General features: G+C 35.5%; 1 protein-coding gene across 2 annotated transcripts; it reads left to right on the top strand.

Moving 5' to 3' along the window:
* Positions 1 to 7,180: 7,180 nt before the first annotated feature.
* LOC104436753 (protein SPEAR1) lies at positions 7,181 to 9,386 on the top strand. Of its 2 annotated transcripts, XM_010049619.3 has the most exons (5): positions 7,181 to 7,772; positions 7,912 to 8,019; positions 8,509 to 8,576; positions 8,707 to 8,794; positions 8,924 to 9,386. In XM_010049619.3, exons 1-5 carry the CDS (start codon positions 7,527 to 7,529, stop codon positions 9,038 to 9,040), a joined length of 627 nt encoding a protein of 208 aa, XP_010047921.1. In that variant the 5' UTR covers positions 7,181 to 7,526; the 3' UTR covers positions 9,041 to 9,386. The 2 variants fall into 2 exon arrangements, with proteins under 2 accessions (XP_010047921.1, XP_010047923.1); XM_010049621.3 differs by lacking the exon at positions 7,912 to 8,019 and having other exon boundaries at positions 7,203 to 7,772.
* Positions 9,387 to 18,282: the final 8,896 nt, after the last annotated feature.

The raw sequence follows: 18,282 nt of genomic DNA, 5'->3' as shown, positions 1-18,282 counted from the left end.
TCTTTCCTTTTTTCCTCGTTTAACTTAATTCAAGAAGCGGGGAACAGAACCCTAAAGAGAGGATCACCTAGAGAAACTCGCAGGCCCCTCCCTCCATCCCAATGTCTCCCCGCTCCAACCCTAGAGGGCCTGAATGCAAGCCCCCATGCATGTACTGCGCGTGTATTGGGAATATTCAATTTGCGTGATCTTATATTTTATGTAATTTAGGATATGATTTGGTGTGAACATATGTGATGTACATAACTTTAAGAAAAAAAAATTGGGAAAAACAACTTAGCGTTGTTCAAGGGATTTTCTTTGCGCAACGTGTTGAGTGTCGATGCACCATCTTGGGGTTTGCATGTGCCCTCAAATCTACAGTAGATATGATATATTCTCTACATATCTTCATCCACTCACATTTGTCCTTGATTTTGTTTTTAAAATTTTTCCCCTTCATTTTTTTATTTTAATAGTAGATACTTCAGTTGTCGAATCGAACCTAATCTGCTAAAAAAATTCCTTGTTTTCTTCGATATTCCCCTTTTGCCTATGAGATCCTTTATTTGTTGGCATTATCATTTATTTTATCCAAAAGATAAATGGTCCATCCTCTCTTTCTTCTACAACTTCATAAAAAATTACCATAAGAAGGGGACCATTAACTTCATGTCCTCAAACCCTGTTAAGCAATAATGCGATAAGAACCAATCCATTAAAATGTCTAAGACGTATTTGCGACACGCTAGCTTGGTTCTCTAGAAAATTCATGTCTCTTTGCTTCGGCCACTCCATAGCCGGATAGACAACTTTTCCAAAGGAAAGAATAATACCATCATCAGAGTAAAACTAATAATTACATCGGGCCTAATTAGCATAGATCGCATTGAAAAAAAAAGAAAAGAATTAGGCACGAATCGAACTCGCTTAAGATTAGATTAACTTTCCTGGGCTTCTTGTATGCGATTAAGGATGCAGGGCAGAGAGAGGTCAACACCACCACATGCGAGTGTGTTCATGTTTGGTGCATCATCTGATTCACGACACGCAATACAATATTTGGTTTTAGCCGATGTCGTGAGCTAACATTCTGAATGGACTGCATTGTTCACAGGTTTGCGTCAAGAGCCGGTAATGAAATAATGTGGATACACTTGGCTGCTTGCTGGCCACAAGGCACGCTCGAATGGAGAGCAAAAAAACAAAAAAAAATTCTTAAATTTTTAGTGTTTCAAATCGAATGCTTACAACGTGCATCTTAATTAATATTTTAAAGCGCATCTTTTTCTTAATTTCTTTGTTACCTTGTACGCTTCGTTCAAACTCACCACCTAATAAATTTTCATATGAGGGCAGGTGATGTTGACATGGTACGCTGTAACAGTGTGGGGAAAGCTATGGATGTGGCATGATCTTTGACATTTGAGAAGCTGAAACGCCACTGCTTATTGGTGACTTGGGCTCTTGGGTTTTGTCACATCAGAAAAGAAAATCCCACCCTTACATCGTTAATTTATTATATATATATATAATGGCAGCTGCAGCCTTGCAAACTGACAATTGCACAGTAAAGCGATAAGGTAACAAAGGTTTTAGGTTTAACATCGTCATGCATATGCTTACCTACTACTAAAGAGCTTAGGTCCCGGTGCAGGGTATCTATATATATGAATGCCCCCAAAGGAATTTGAATTCGATCTAGGAAATTGACCACTGATTGCATCTATGACTGCATCTTACGGATCAGTCAACAGAATTTGATCAGCAATTTGATGGCTAAATGTCTTTTCAAATAAAAACAACAAACAAGAAATCGGGATTCTAAGGTTTGAATTGTCAGCGAAGTGGGTGAATTTCATCACGTAAAGAAAATCTCACTGGCTCAGTTGATGACTGACGCGACGTAAAAGTTAATTATTTATATAGAGTCCATAAATATATTTAATGTGTAGAATATTCATCAAGGAGGTGAAAAATAGGACTTGCGAAATTTACTCTAGATTTTAGCTCTATGACCAACCTTTCGGAAACCAATCACCCTAATTTTGTGGGATTCAAATGCCTTCGTTGGTACCATTTGACTGTCTTGATTATGAAATCACACGATTCATAGACCACACAATGGAAAACAAACCAAGATAATCCTTGAAATTCAAGTCATGTGCAAGGATGATGACCCGAATATAATGCACGTATGCTGAGAGACCACAGCCTCACCGGTGAGAGTTCATAGAGACCAAGAGTTTCAAGTTTTTAGTATGTTTTCTTATATATTTGAGTGAGATTTTAACTTGGACATTCTTTTTGTTGCAACGTGATCTTGTTATGATATATAAGAGTCAAGTTTGTTAACTAAAAAATTTAGCGTGGTCCAATTGACACTTATTTAAAAAAATCAACTCATATTAATATTATAATTTCTTCGAGTTAGGTGGGGTCAATTGTCCCATCTCGACATTACCTGCTTGTAGCTAAGTTATAAAATTTTTCTAGGCGAATGGGCAAGTCCCAAACTACCAATGAAAAACATTGCACCCTTGTTAACAACCATACCACATATGGCTTAGGTCGTTTCACCACATTATTTACAGACTCTTTCCTTGTCCTGCATCGATCCTCATAGATAACGATGAATCTAATGCGACAAATAATCAATTATAAAGTTAAACGGCCCGACAATGGCGGATACAAATGATCCTTTTTATATTCATGAAACTGATAATCCATATATGAATCTTATCTCTTAATCATGGAATAATCAAGAGAACTATTCAGCTTGGAGTAGGGCCATGAATTTGGCACTTCAGGCAGATACTAAACTTTGATACAACAAAAAGCCAGATTAAAAACATTTTAGAGTATTTGGATGTTTATGTTATATTACAAATAACATATAAACATTAAACTAAATTTCATCTTAGAGGATATAGATATGTGTTTGTCGGATATCTTCAAGGAAGTTCAAGGTTTTAAAAGTTATAATTTGGAAACTAGGGGCGCGCATGACAAAATTTTTAGAATATATATCAATTTCTGGCCATAAATTGATTTCTCAATTTTTATTTCATAGACGAGTTTTTGAACAAAGAAATGCATTTGATAACGATTCAAAATTTCTATTTCTGGAGTAAAAATTCGTTTGATAAGAGAATAAAATTTCTAATTCTAGGAGCAGCGACAGCTGGCGTTCAGTGGCTGGAGTTTGATATCCGGCGATCGGCATTTGGCGTCTAGCAATTGACGGCGGGTGGTTGGAGTTTAATATCCAATAATCGGCAACCGTCATCCGAAGTCGGCATCGGCGTCGATGTCCGGAGTCCGATGTTCGACATTTGACATCCGAGTTCGGTGGCCGGCGGCGGCCGGCGATGCTTTGCCAACGGCTTGAGTCCGACGGTCGACATCTAGTGGTCGATGGTGACTGGTGGCAACCGGGCGATCGATGGCAGACGTCAAGTGGTCCAATGGTGGGCCTCCGGCATCCAATGGTTGGCAATGAGCAGCCAATGATTGACAAGCATCCAACATTTGACGGCTGGTGATCGGTGACGGGCAGTTGGAGTCCGATGGTCGATGGTTGACGTTCGGTGGCTAGCGGTCAATGGTGGTGGGCAACCAGCAACTGATGGCAGGTGTCTAGCATCCCACAGGTGGCGGGTGGGTGATGAATGATGACGAGAATGAACGATGAAAGAAGTTTTGATTTTTCATTTCCATTCAAGAAATAGAAAAGTTAAAAATTTTAACTTCTAATTTCTACTCCAAATCTATTTATGGAATAGAAATTTGTTCTAGAAATAAAAAAAATAAAAATGAAATTACATTATCAAACAGATTTCCGTTCCAAACTTATTCCAGGAAATAAAGAAATAAAAAAATAAAAACGTTGTCATGCGCGCCTAAGAGAGTACGAGTCCCCACACATTTACAATTCCATAAAAATATTTTTCAAGGACATTGAAGTTGATCGCAAAGTGGCATGTCAAATGAAATTAAGGCATTGGAATTGATATGATACTTGGACTGCCGTTACTAGGCCACACAATGTACATCCAAATAGATATAGGGAAAAATACCCAATCAATTCTAAACTTATTGTATGGGTGTCAATTTAATCATAAAATTTAGCCCCAAACCTTTGCGCAAAATTTCAATATCGTCATTAGGTCATTTTTTGCTTGAAATTGCTGATGCTATGGTCAAGTTATCGCCTGCTGTCTTACATGGTACACTTCCACGTCAATGATTTCTGATTAAAATTGACCAAAATAATTACATTGTAAATTCACATAAATACTTAAAACAAAATTGGTAAAATTGAAAAGTTTAAGATTAAATTGATATCTATACAATAGATTTATGATTGATTAGCTAAGTTTCTCAATATATATAAATGAGTCTATAAGACGAGATTTAAGAGTGATGGAAGTATCGAAAGATACAGTGCATGCTTAGTGGCTAAAGAATATGCCCAAAAAAGAGGATATAGATTATAATGAGACTTTTGCACTAGTGGCCACAATGCTACCTCTAGAAGTGTTCTTGCTATAGTTGCAATCAAACAGTGGGAGGTGTTCATTTAGATGTCAATTACGCCTTTCTTCATTGAGATTTGATGTTATATACAGGCTTTGTTCATCTCACAAAAAATAAATAATTTGAAAACCATTTTTTAAATGAAATCGTTTGCATTGCTAGAGATGATTAGTCCATGAGGATAACAGTTTATGTATAAATTTTTTTTGTGTACGATGAAAAATATTTTTCATTAATTTATTTTTGTAATGATACAATCTATCATTTTTAGGAAAATATTTTTTTGAATTATTTATTTTCAGCTAAATAAACGGAGCTCTAGTTAGACTACAAGGATTTCAATGTGGTTTGGATTTGACAAAAGATTAATTTGTTTGAGTTAATTGAACAGTTAAAAAACTTACTTGTGTGGGGACTAGGTGTACAATAAAGAAAAAGAAAGCATTGCATTTCCAAGCATAGTTGCCGATAAATCCGTGAAGAAGAATAAATATTATGAAGTTAAGAAAAAGATATCTTCCCATTCCCCACTAAAATTGAATATAGAATCCTTTTGTTTTGCGAAAAATGAGCGTTTTGGAAAACATTTTCCCAAAAATGATCTCTGGTATTGCTTTTAAACTTAAAACATACCATATCACAGGTTTTAGAGTCATTTTCAACTTCTATCAAGATTCCATTTATACCTTTAATTGAACGATTATAGTAAACTATTACATCTAAAAACTACCATTTGCTAAAATCCATTGATCACAGCTCATATTTAGACACACAAAAATTATGACATATTAACAAAGTAAAAGTTTCAGTCATAAAAATTATCGAAAATGAGAATTTAGACTAATGGTTTCAAATTACATAGAATGCTGTAGGATCACGCAAAGACATAGAGCAAAAAAAAAACACAAATATTTGTTCCGGATTTCCGATTGCCGATTTTACTTAAAACCTACGTGTTGGAACATGTTCTCTAATTTTTGGAACATGAAATCTATCTTGCATATGTTAAAGCTTGGAATCGGACCCGTCCCTACCAGTTCGACTGATCTAGTTCCACTTTAGAACTATGCTTATTCCTAAAATATATATATATTAAAAATTACATCGTAAAAAAATCAATCCACGAAGAAGCAAATTCTCTCCATATGCATTGTTCACCCCTAACGAACCGAAAAGTGGCACTGTCTCTCGAGAACCCTTAAACAAACAAGCTTAAGAGAACTAAATATAAAATTAATTAGAGCTCTTTCCTCAATAAAATAATTAAAATCCTTTCTTTTTCCCAATTTTATTTCTCTCTCTCTTTCTCTCTCTCTCTCTCTCTGTCAATTTGCGCAATTCCGATTCTTGTGCTCAAACAAGCAACATCGCGGAGGTGATTTGCGTAATTGCACGAGTTCACGTGTCGGATTAAGGAAGAAAAAAATAAAGGAGGGGAACCTGTGGGATTCCCGCTTTCCACCACAAAAACAACTCATATCATATGACCCCACGAATCATGCGTCGAACAGCTCGATTAGATTTGGTTCTTAGCATTAATTCGCTTCTCCCCTCAATCGACATCCCTAGGTCAAATTAATGTGCGAACCAAAAATATTTTTTCCTGCAAAAAAATAATAAATTATGAATAACCATTTTCCCCATATATATATATATATATATATTTTTTTTTTTTCTTTTTATGTAATGTATCGATCGCATTGAATGGTCGCCATTTGGGAAGTCAACCGCCGGGTGAAAAGGGCAGACGAGATTTTCTAGAATCTATAATTATTAATGGACGATTTGGGGTCCAACATTATCGCTTAGAATATCGCTTCGTTTCCACATTACAGCTAGGGTTTTTCGTTACGGTTTTTATTATAATGGTAGGCTTAGGATTCATGTGGTGGGAAGAAAATGATTAAAAATTCGAGAAATGAAGGGTAGAACAGATGATCGGACGGGACCACGACTGACCAGAAGACTTTGTAACATTAGCGATGGTGGGGGAAAAATCCGAAATCACTACAGGAGAATCGAGCTAATTCTTCTGTCTTCATTTACATGGAAGTATCATTGCAAGATCGGATTTTACTGGCATGATCGAAATCCACGCGACCGAACAAAATGCAGGGGGGCAAGATTTAATCAAAGTCGGTTGCATCAGATTTCGTACCTACATCGCGTATATACGTATCGTTTCTTACCTTATACACCAAACAAAATTATGACAATTAATGGTAATGAATGTGAAATCTTGATTTAAATTTAAATTTAAATTTATTTTGATTTTTTAACTTTTAACTTTTCATTTTGCATTATTCCGTGAGCGTGACACGCAAGTCGTACCTCGAAAAAGTAGGAGGGGCGAAACTGATGAGCGAAATGAGGGCACATAGGCAAGTGCATTATTATATTGAGCTCGTTCATGGTGCACTTGGTTTTTAAAAAAATTAAATATGTCGAACCTAAGTTATAAAATAAACTCTAATTACGTGTGGGGGCTACTGGCTAGGAAAAACCCTTATCTTATTCGAATTTTTTAACGCTTGAATCGTAGACAATCGCTTTCAAAGTCGTAGTCTTCGAAGTCCTTCTTGAGGAGCTCTTGAAAAAAGGGAGGGAGAGAGAGAGGGAGAGAGGAGTAAATAATTTCGAATATAATAAGGGGAAAATTGTCCAAAGAAAAGAATATTAAATGATGAATATGTTAAGAGTTTGCAAATATAAGGAAAAGGGAGGCATAAAATCTAGAGCATATAAAACATGGAAATCTATAGGCAATCCGATCCAGCGATGCAATAATTAGTGGGGAGGTGTTGGCAGAAAAAAACCAGCTTAAAAAGAGGCCAAAGAGATCTCTGTGATCTCTCACTTGATCACCATCATCGATCAGCTCACATTTCTTGTAATTTTTTTTTCTATCTATCTGTGGGGGGAGAAATCTTCAGGAAGGAGAAGGAACTCGTTCTTGCTCTCTGCTTGATTTTTAGTGGAAAAGGGAGGAAGAGATATAGAGAAGGAAGATGGGGAGCAGTTTCTTTGGGGATCCGAACATGAGAGGCTCGTCTTCGTCGTCGTCGAACTCGACAAGGAAGAGCAAGAAGAGCAACCCGGACAAGCCGAAACAGCCGCAGAGGGGGCTTGGGGTTGCTCAATTGGAGAAGATCAGATTGCATGGCCAATTGGGTTGTCCCAGCTTCCTTCCCAGCAATTCACTCCCCAACCCTTATCACCATCCTCATCCTCATCAACCCTCCACCTTCGCTCAAGTAAGTCTCTCTCTCTCTCTCTCTCTCTCTCTCTCTCTCTCTCTCTCTCTCTCTCTCTCTCTCTCGCTCTCTCTAGAGGAAGAATGGAGGATTTTGGTTAGGGGGTTGTTCATGTTCTGGTGTATATTTGCACATGCAGGAGGATTTGAGAATGCAAAATGCTTATTCATCAATACCATCATCATCCTTCTCTCACTCTTCATCTTCCTCTCCCTCAGCTTCTTATGGATTCAACCCCCACTTGATGGTAGGTTATAAGGTTATACACAGTACCAATCACTCCCCATGCATTCTTATTAGATGGCCAGATCAAGAACTAATGTATATCGAAGTACCATGATTTGTGCCTAGCGAGTCGCCACAAATGTGCATGCCAGAGCTCACTCAAGCTTTTTCATTTAAGCAAATCTTCTTGCTTGAGTCCACCTTTTTACAATTTCCTGTTAGTGATTCTTATGTATGTTTTGGCACAAAACCCAGAAACCCTAGGTATATATTTACTTTCTCGGCCAATTTTCAAGTTCCCACTGGCAAAAGCGATTTCATCCTTTTCCCTTCTTTCGGGAATTTTCCAGACCTTTTCTTTTTATTAATGTCTAGTATCCCAATCCGAAATATAATGTGCCAAGAAGAGAGAGTGTTAACAGTGCTTGAAAAATCCATAAGGGTATTGCTTTCTAGCTAGGTCTCTTGTTGTGGGTCCCTAAAATTCTGTTTGAATGTGATTTTGGTGCAGGTGGGTTTGAGTGATTATGAGAGAGCAAACATCAGATATGATGATTCCCAGCCTACTAATATCGCAAGGTACAAAATTGGCTTTGCCAAGTTGAGCAATTTGAGTTTTCTAAAGGCTTAATTATTGTGGGTACTTATGGTCAAATCTCTAGTACATAATGCAATGCTGTATGTTTTTGTCCTTATGATGATTACTCAGTTGGAACGCTGGCAATGGCATCTTGGAGATCCCACAATATGGGCAACACCCAAATATGACCAGACACCTCCTTAATCTTCAAGTTGAGGTGTCTACTTTTTTTCCCCAAGTTCTTTATGTGAATATATCCTAAATAGCCACCCCATTGTTTCACCACTTGTTCATAATGGACGCATGTTATTGCTTTATATTGATTTGTGAAGGATTTCGATTGCAGGATTCTCAAGAGAAGAAGAACAAGAAGCACAGAAGCAGCTCGACAGGCTCGAGCAGCCAAAACTCCGAGTCTAACGACAACCAAGAAGTAGATTTGGAGCTCAGACTCTCGCTCTGATATCGATCATATCATGAGAAAGGATATCGCGGGGATATTGAATTCCAATGCTCTTTACTTGCGTTTGCGGAAGTTCAGTACGATGGGAATCTATGGAAGTGTTTGAAAGGTGGAGCAAGGAAACTGAGGCCGACTTATTTGAAGTTTCATCTACGAAGAACTTGTGTAATGAAAGGTAGATTGACTTCTGCACAAGAACAGTGAAATATTTTTTTCCCCTCATTAGTTGTCAAAGAAAGGAGATGTGCATTGTTTCTTTTATCTTTTTACAAATCTATAAGGTTCGCCAAGAGCGTCTTTAAATCTTTTTCGGATTGTCCAAATACACTTTGCTTTCTATGCTCAACAGTATATGAAAAGGATGTAGAAAGCAACCAAAAACATTGAACATGTGCAATAGAGATTTCAAATAATGCGAATAATGATCGTACTTTGTGATTGGAGATTGAGATTCTAAATTGAGGCTGTTAGTGCTGGACAACTTTCAACACTTTTGAGGGAGCATCAATTACCTATTAACAAACAAATATGGTTTGCGATAATAAGTGATAACATATCATTTTGTAAATGTCGTAGATTCATGTCCAAAGCCACAGAGAAAATGAGGGGGTAGTTTTAATGACATGTTGTTTTAGCTGTATTATGAGAAGATAACTCGTAATATGTGTGATTATGATGCGCATGACATGATGGTTTCCATACCCTTGTCAACACAGAAATGGTCCTTAAAGTTAGAAAGGTGTGCGTACTATGTTTCTGTCATCCACAGGAGGAAAATTCCCAAAAATGAGTTCTTGAAGTAGCTCCAAAATTAGCAAGATCTCTTCTTTATTTCAAGGTTTTCCAAACATAAAGCTTGAACGGTAAGCAATATAGATATCACATTGATTTCCGTTAGATCCTACAAAATGATGCTGCTCCTGAAAAGCTCTACAACTCTAGGGTGTTGAGTGAATCTCTCAAATTTGAAAAGCTAGGCTTAGCGTTGATGGAAATGAGTAGTTCTCCATCTTTTTACTGAAATTTTTAATTTGAAGAGGCACTGCATATCATTAGGTTCTCTTAATGTGATGGATAAAACACTACATCAATCAATCAAAATTTCTACATGTCGAGATATCTATTCAGAATCCTTCAATAGCTTCTCTACCCTTAACCATCAAAGAAAAAGAAAAGAAAAGAGCCTCATTTAGCTTCTTCAACACACACATGACTTCTCCTAGCTAAATCATGTCCCAACTTTCTTCAAAGCTAAGCTAGCAAATAGCATTATAAAGAGATACTATATGCTTATGTTAAGGCAATTTAATTTAAAATAGGTAGAGACAAAATCAGTACTCTTGATTCCTTTTTAGTTCTTTTGGATGCTTTGTCTAGTTCCATGAATGATTGACAAAATTAATTTATCAGGCAGTTTTTTTCTGTGACCTGCATTCAGTCAAGTATGCTTTGTTTGTCTTTTGGCTTTTGACGCACAGCATTTTCTTTTCTAAAAGAGAAATATTTTCATGCATTGCTCTTGTTATGATCACCTTCACTCAGCATCACTCTTGTCAAAAATGGCATGGCCTTAGAGTACTATTGCTAACTTTTAGCCGACTAATGCCACTCATTTGGCACTTTCTGCTTCTTTTTTGGTTTGAACATTGCCACGCAGCCATTATAGTGTTCATTCTGTGAAGAACTAAAGCTGTAATCCCTTATTCATATATCAGTGTTTGCCGCGGAGCCATATTATACTTCCATGAAGAATGACTATAGACGTCATTTCTCTATTTTGAGCTTGATGATGAGGGTTAGCGACACTGTGCCCCTCAAGTTTGGGATCTGTCTCATCATGTCTCTCTGTTGTTATTAATTTAACCAAGGTATCACTCCAGGATTTACCAAGAGCCGTCTTCGGCGTAACTTGAAACCTATTGTCAGTAGCCAAATAAACGCTAAACCTTTGTAACTTGAACCCACATATCTCTCGTGTCCGACAACCGACTAACGAATCTTGCCCATGGTTATTATGACATTTTGAAAGACAAAGCTTGATACACAAGATCGATTTCCATCTTGACAGTCTAAAAGTGTAAGCTATTACTTATTACGAATGAGTAGCCTGAGTGACCTATGATGTAACCCGGGAAAAAAACTTGCCCTTCAAAAGTAATGTTATTGCTGGAGGTTTCTGATTCTAGAACAAGGAATTAACTTCCAAATTGATCATGTCTCTGCATTTTTTGTGGGTCCAAAGGACAATCTAATTTCTGTGGACTGGAAAACTTCAAAAGGTGACATTTATTGTCCATTAATTTTAAGCTACTGTATTCATTCCTTTGATATAGGGTTTTCCTGAGAGAGATGACCCGACTCCTTACATGAGGGTGCGTAATAAAACCAGTCCGACATAAACACTATCTTGAGTCAATGAATGCTTACCTTACCATAAACTCTGGAAAAGAAAAGAAAACAACATACAAGTGATGGAAAGCTTTCTCTCACGTTTCTCTTTTCTTAGGTAAGGCAATGCACGTCGCGAGTTTCTTCAAAGCTAAGCCACAGCAACAAGCATCATTCATATAGCAGACACAAAGCAACAAGCATCATTCATATAGCAGACACAACACAATCAGCTTTTAGGTAGTAAGGAAATTAAACTTCAGACATGAAGAGAGAAAGTCGCTCACAGATCAACTTTTTCTTATGCTGCTTTGGGATGCTTTATCATTGCTTTTGTCAGGTTTCGATGGATCTCTTGGCAATCTGATCCTTTAGCATTGTCTTGTCAGGAAGCTTTTGGGTTATCTTTTTGCTGTATAACTTGTTTTTCATTTTGCTAGTTATCACATGTATTTAAATAGTTTCTCTTATCAGTTTCTACCACTATTTTATGACTTTCTGGAAGTCCATAGGCTTTTCGTGTAGGAACATGTTCACAAAGGCTAAACATAGTTTGGCTTTAGAGCCATATCATATTTAGCATGAATGCGCTTTGGTTTTTTTTTTTTTTTATGACCGAGAGACCGCCGGAGATCACCCTTTGGGGATCACATGACCCTCCGGTGCTCTGTAGCACCGGTAGGGCCTCACCGTGAGCGCTATTTAGACGTAAACCCTTGGGCTGCGTTTGGCAGTCGGGATAAAATTCGGGATAGGATATGATTTATCCTATCCTACGTTTGGTGCTCGCTCAGGACAGGATAAAGTCGGATATAAGGGGAATATAGACAGGATAAAATTATCCCATGGGGGAGGTGGGATAAAGGTGGATAGGATTTCTAATGTCCATATTAGGAAAGTTATTTTTCTCGAATAATAAATTTATTAAATTAATAAAATTGAAATTATATTTCAATATAAATAATACTTGAATTACAATTTAAAAAATTAAAAATTAAAAAATTAAAAATGATTATTTGAATTATAATTTAAGATTTTTAATTAATCCTATTTTAATGTATATATTCAACTATAATTCTATCTTATAATAAACATTCAATCTATAAATTAAATATTTATATTTTATATATATTTATAAGTATTTTTGTATTTTAGCTATGTTAGTACAATTTACTATTTGATAAAATTTTATTAAAGAATGATGAAAAGGGGAAAAAAGAAATAATAAAGAAAATAATATAAAAAAGAAGAAAAATAAAATAAAAATAAATTAAGGAATAGTGTTACAAGAGATTTTCACCATTTCCATTTATGAACATTTAGGTTCATTTACAATGATATACCGTTTATATAAAAAAAAAAAAAAATGTACATGATATGATGTCATATCCGACTTTAATATTGTGATTCACCAAACAATTGATAGGATATAAAAAAATCCTAGGATTTCATATCCTATCCTATCCAGTCCTATCCCGATTAGAAATCCAGACGACCAAACGTAGCCTTGGGGGTTGGCCTAGTAAACCACCCCTGAGACCCCCACTTAAGTAGCAAGCATGCGGAGATTCGAATTCGTTCCCTCAACGATGAAGTAGTGAGGCCCAACCATCACAACTACCTACTGGTGGGTATAAATGCGCTTTGTTGCCATGGCCAAAGTCATAGATTGCAACTAAAATGACATTTTTGTGAAGCTCTTCAACTTTAGGAATGATTCTGTTTTTTTCCTATGTACAAGTAAATTTCCAAAAGAGTTGGTAATAAGCGTAAACACTCATAGATTGCAACTAAAATGGCATTTTTGTGAAGCTCTTCAACTTCAGGAATGATTCTATTTTTTTCCTATGTATAGGTAAATTTCCAAAAGAGTTGGTAATAAGCGTAAACACTTGCGTGCAAAAAAAAAAAAAAAAACAAAAATACCATTTCCTAGTTTTTAGGTAACTTGTAAGTGAATTTCCAACACTTTTGTCAAATCACAATCTTCAATTTGCAAGTTACCGATTTTTATTTTGTCTGTTTTACCAATCCTTAAAATTACCAACTCTTACATGAACTTATCAATCTTATTTCAGTGACTTACCAACTTCTTTCCAATTAAATTACTACCTCTTTTGGGTTCCCCTTTATATTGGAGTAATTTATAAATGGGGATAAGAATGTCACAATTGCCCTAACTTTTGTACAGTAACCACTTAAGGTCTACAACTTTTTTATTGATCACTTGAGTATCCTAACTGTTAAAAATTATTCACCACAAGCACTCAAGTAATTGATTGAAAATATATGACACTTAAGTGAATATCCTGTGAAAGTTATAATGCTTGTGGTATCATTTTCCCTTTATAAACGATTATTTGGCTTTTGTGTTTTGTCAACTCATGTTATCAATTTCCAAGTTTTTCTTAATAATGCCATAAGCTATCAATCCTTAAACGAATTTACCAAACTTTTTTCGTTTGGCTTACTAGCTTTTTTTCTCATTAGTGTACTAGTTAGTTTTGGTTTACCAACTATTATTTGAGTTGCTTACCAAAGTTTATTTAATTTATTTTAAAATTTACCAACTTTTCTATGGAGTTGCTAACTTTATTTATCTTACTTGCCAAATTCTTAGAAATTACTAACCTTATTTTAGCACTTATGAAATTTTCTTCGATTAAGTTAGGTGCTAATTTTGAGTTATCAACTCTTATTCAAGTTAGTTACCAATACTTTTGTTTATATTACTAAATTCTCTTATCTCTGACCAAATATATATATATATATATATATATATATATATATATATCTCATAAGGTACAAACTTTTATTTTTTATTTTTACCTATACCTTAATTTTTTTTAATTATTATGTGAAATTACCAACTTTTATTTGAGTGACTCATCAAAAAGTTGGTAAGCTGCTCTAATTAGGGTTAGTAATTTCTAGCAAGAGTAGGTAAATTGAGGGCATTGCTAAGAAGTGCCCTCAAAAGTTTGTAAATGATAAGAAAACGTGGTGAATAAAAAAACAAAATCAAAATATCCTTAGGTAAGTTGAATGACATTTGGAAACCCAATATTATGTGCCAATTTAATGGAAAAAAGTTGGTAAATTACACTAACTTGAGTTTGTTATCTTTGAAAAAAGTTAGTAAATGTAAGGAGCTGCTAACCAAGGCATATAAAATTGGTATAGAGAATTTAATTTTGGTAAATATCTCAAACAAGAGTTGATAACCTAAACTAAGTTGGTAATTTTAACTAATAAAAGTTGGCCAATCACCTTAATTTAGGTTGACAATTTCATTTAAGAGAGTGAATTCAAAGTGTTAGTAAGTTATGCAAATAAAAGTTATTGCTACCAGTTTTACCTTTTCAAATTGGTAACTTGCAAACAAATTGAAATTTACGATCGATGTAAAAAACCCACATTTTTTTTTTTGGTTCCAAACGATATAGTTCTGCTGAGTTCAATATCCCTTCCCACAAAGTAGTTATGAAACTCAAAGCCGTTGAATTGAGTATGTCCACTAATATTTGCTGATGCCCTAGGAACTTGATAAGACAACGAATAACCTTAGCTTATGCTTGAAGCGATTCCAGCCTGCTCAGCTTTTTCATTTTCACTCGTGGAAAAGATGGCTGCTTTAAAGCAGCCTTGCTTTATTACCTTATCTGTCAAAATGTTAAAACTAGGAACCTCAAATCAAGGCACGGATGCAAGTAATGTGGATCAACTGCGTGTCGTGTCAATCGACAAGGAAAAGATTGACGAAGACAAAAAGAAGCTTACTCGACAATGCGATTCCTGGCCAGCAGCTAGAAGTCAAGCAGTGAAAAGGTTGTGTATTGCGGAAACGCTAAGGGGTAAATTCCCGGTTGACTGCTGTGGCTAAAGTACATATCTCCAAATTATGTCAAAAGAGATTGGAGGTCCATGATGAGGTTAAATCTGAGCAAGCTCAAGCCTTCATGTGTTTTCTATTTGTTATGTCATAAATTATGCGTATGTACAATATATCATCCCAAGAACCGGATGTCGGATATTAAGTTGCACCCTTTGTTGTATTGTTTCCATCGGACACTATCGTTGAAAAAGAATATTTCGCATTAAATACCATTTAATTTCTTCAAAGTACTATCCAAGGTACCATTTAATATTTTCCATGAAAATCATTATCAATGGAAATTGTTGGTGTTTATTTGTTTGGTAGTTTTAAGGTAAGTGATTTTCTTTTTGCTAGAAAGAAAAGTTGTTTTCTCCCAATCCAAATTTGTTATTTTCAACCTACGGAAAACGTTTTTCAATAGATTGATTAGTTTCCTATTGTCCAAATGCGGAAAAGTCGGAAATCAATTTCCCAAAAGTAATTTCCTTCAGACAAATGGGCCCTTAGTCGCTTACTGTTTCCCATTAATGCGTTTTTGCTTTTAAAACTCTTCTTTAGATCGTAATCAAGAAATGAAATGAGGACAAACCAACATTGTCTTTGCATTATAAGGAATAGTGCTTCAAAAAGAAGGATATCGCTTCAAAATCTTAAATCAAGAAAATTTGTGCCTGTCATGACCTCGCTAGATCTCAAGAATCTAAGGAAAAGAACGACAAGATTGGATCCATTTAAACGACAAGACTGGATTCATATTCCTCCCGACATGGGAGTTGTGATTTGAATTCGAATCCGATTTGGGGTTGGAAAGCAATTTACTGCAGATTTTTAAAAATCTCAATCTTAAGGTGTTAACTCATAATATACGCCTTTTACGATCATTTGATGGAGAAAAGATTGAGATAATTTATCGGATTCTGGTTAAAGCGCATGAGTTGCAAAAGACTAAAAAATTTAATGCATTGGACGATTGGAATCATTAGTCAGTAAACTACTTCCAAAATCCACGAATCAAACTTGAGTTATGCAATTGCAAAATTCACTTAACTTCGATCGTACATGAAAAATTACCAATGAATAAGCATAAATCACATCTCAATGCTTGGGGATATGATTGGTTGCGCTAATGGTAAACAGAAACTTATTCTTTTGTTTTTTGTTTTTTTTGGTCGGTAAACAGAAACTTATTCAAAAAAATGCAATATGTTACACCTTGAGCAAAAAGGAATTTGGTACTCATACGATAAATAGTACTCTCTTTTTTTGGCTAAATGAATAAGAGAATATATCTAATATAGAAGGCAAAATCTCCAATTGGCTCGCTTTTTTGTTTCCCATCAAATCCCTCGTGAACTCATTTTTCTAATTGTAAATCAAATAAGGGAAACGATGAAATTGATAGAGAAAAGGATATAAAAGGGATGACAAAGAGATTGACTATTCACTTTCTATTAAGAAAGTGCGTTTAGGGAATTCCTTAGTTGCCCTTGCACTCCAATCAACCTCATCCTTACACTGCGTGAGAAATTTAGAATTATTTTCATTGATTTTTCAAATTGCATATAGAAGTTTGTTTTCTCTTCTTAAAAAACTAGTGAATAATTTATTTATTTTTTTCACACAAACCTGTCGGGTACCATGTTAGCAAGTCAATTGATAGACTTCAGGCTGACACAGCAGAATGCAAGGCCCCAACAGGGGCCTCCTGCGTAGCTTAGTAACCTAGGGCATAACCAGGATATGTTCCTTATGTTAACGTGACAATGTCCGCCTATCCTGCTCTCCAATTCCTACCATACATATATTTTGGGTACTCGGGAACCGCCGTACAACGTAAACCCAGGGGGCACTAGTGCGGGAACCCACCTCCCACGGCACCCCACTTAAGTCGCGCATCGTGATGAGTTGGGGAATCGAACCCTGTCTAGTGGTGTGGTCAACGTACGCCCGAACCAACTCGCCCATCACGGGGTGGGTTCTTGGATAGGTGGGAATAAGGAAGTGACAATTGGAGAGTCCCACCCTTGAGGGTTCTTCTCTTTGTTTCTTCTCTCTTGAGCCTTTTAAGGACTAACTCAAGTCCAAGAGAAGAATTTATATAGGAGCAAAAGAACAAGATAATGTCAATTTTTTTTTTTTATATATTTCTCCATGCAACTAAAATTATAAATTTTGTTGTTAAACTTATTATCCAAAAGAATCTTGCATTCATAATCAACAAGTACGCATTTTTCTTCAAGGTCCACTGACCCTCGTCTCTGGTTGATTGCCAGCCATCGTCAAGGCCCAACAACTGGCTATAGGAGAAAGGAGAAGGAAGGGAAAAAAATGAAAAGAAAACAAGAAGAAAATGATCTTGTTTTAGAAATTGTTCTTAAGAATAAAGAAGTCGTTTTTTTTTTTTTTTTTTTTTTTTTTGTTTCTATTTCAAATATATTTCTATGGGGAATAGAAAAATTAGTTTATATTATCAAATGGATTTTTGTTCTTTTTTCTGTTTTGAGGAAGAAAAGAACAGAAAAATAGAATAAGAAAATAGTTACCAAACATGCCATAAGGAAGCATAATAATGTAGGCAACTCTATAACTAGGAAAAGTGGCATCATGGAAGGCTCTATTTGTTCAATAAAAAATGAATGATTTCAAAAGTATTTTCCTAAAAATGATAACTTGTATTGTAATTACCAATGAAAATGTTCTCGTTGTTGACAACAATTTATATGTAAACATTTCAAAAACGATGAAAATATTTATTGTTTATTTATTTTTATAAACGATATAAGAGATAAGTTTTAGGAAGATAATTTCTAAATGATTCATTTTCAGAGAAACAAACAAAGCTGAAGTTGAATAAAAAATACAAAGCCGAAGTCTGATTCTTCATGATGGAGACGCAAAGCTTGAAGAAAAATCGGATATCATACTTTTGGAAAGTATGATATACCATAACTTTAACTATTAAATAAATGCAATTTGA

Source organism: Eucalyptus grandis, chromosome 3 (genome assembly GCF_016545825.1).
Source record: "Eucalyptus grandis isolate ANBG69807.140 chromosome 3, ASM1654582v1, whole genome shotgun sequence".
Classification (NCBI taxonomy): domain Eukaryota; kingdom Viridiplantae; phylum Streptophyta; class Magnoliopsida; order Myrtales; family Myrtaceae; genus Eucalyptus; species Eucalyptus grandis.
Note: the sequence above shows the minus strand (reverse complement) of the source record. Positions and strands in the feature narration are given on the sequence as shown.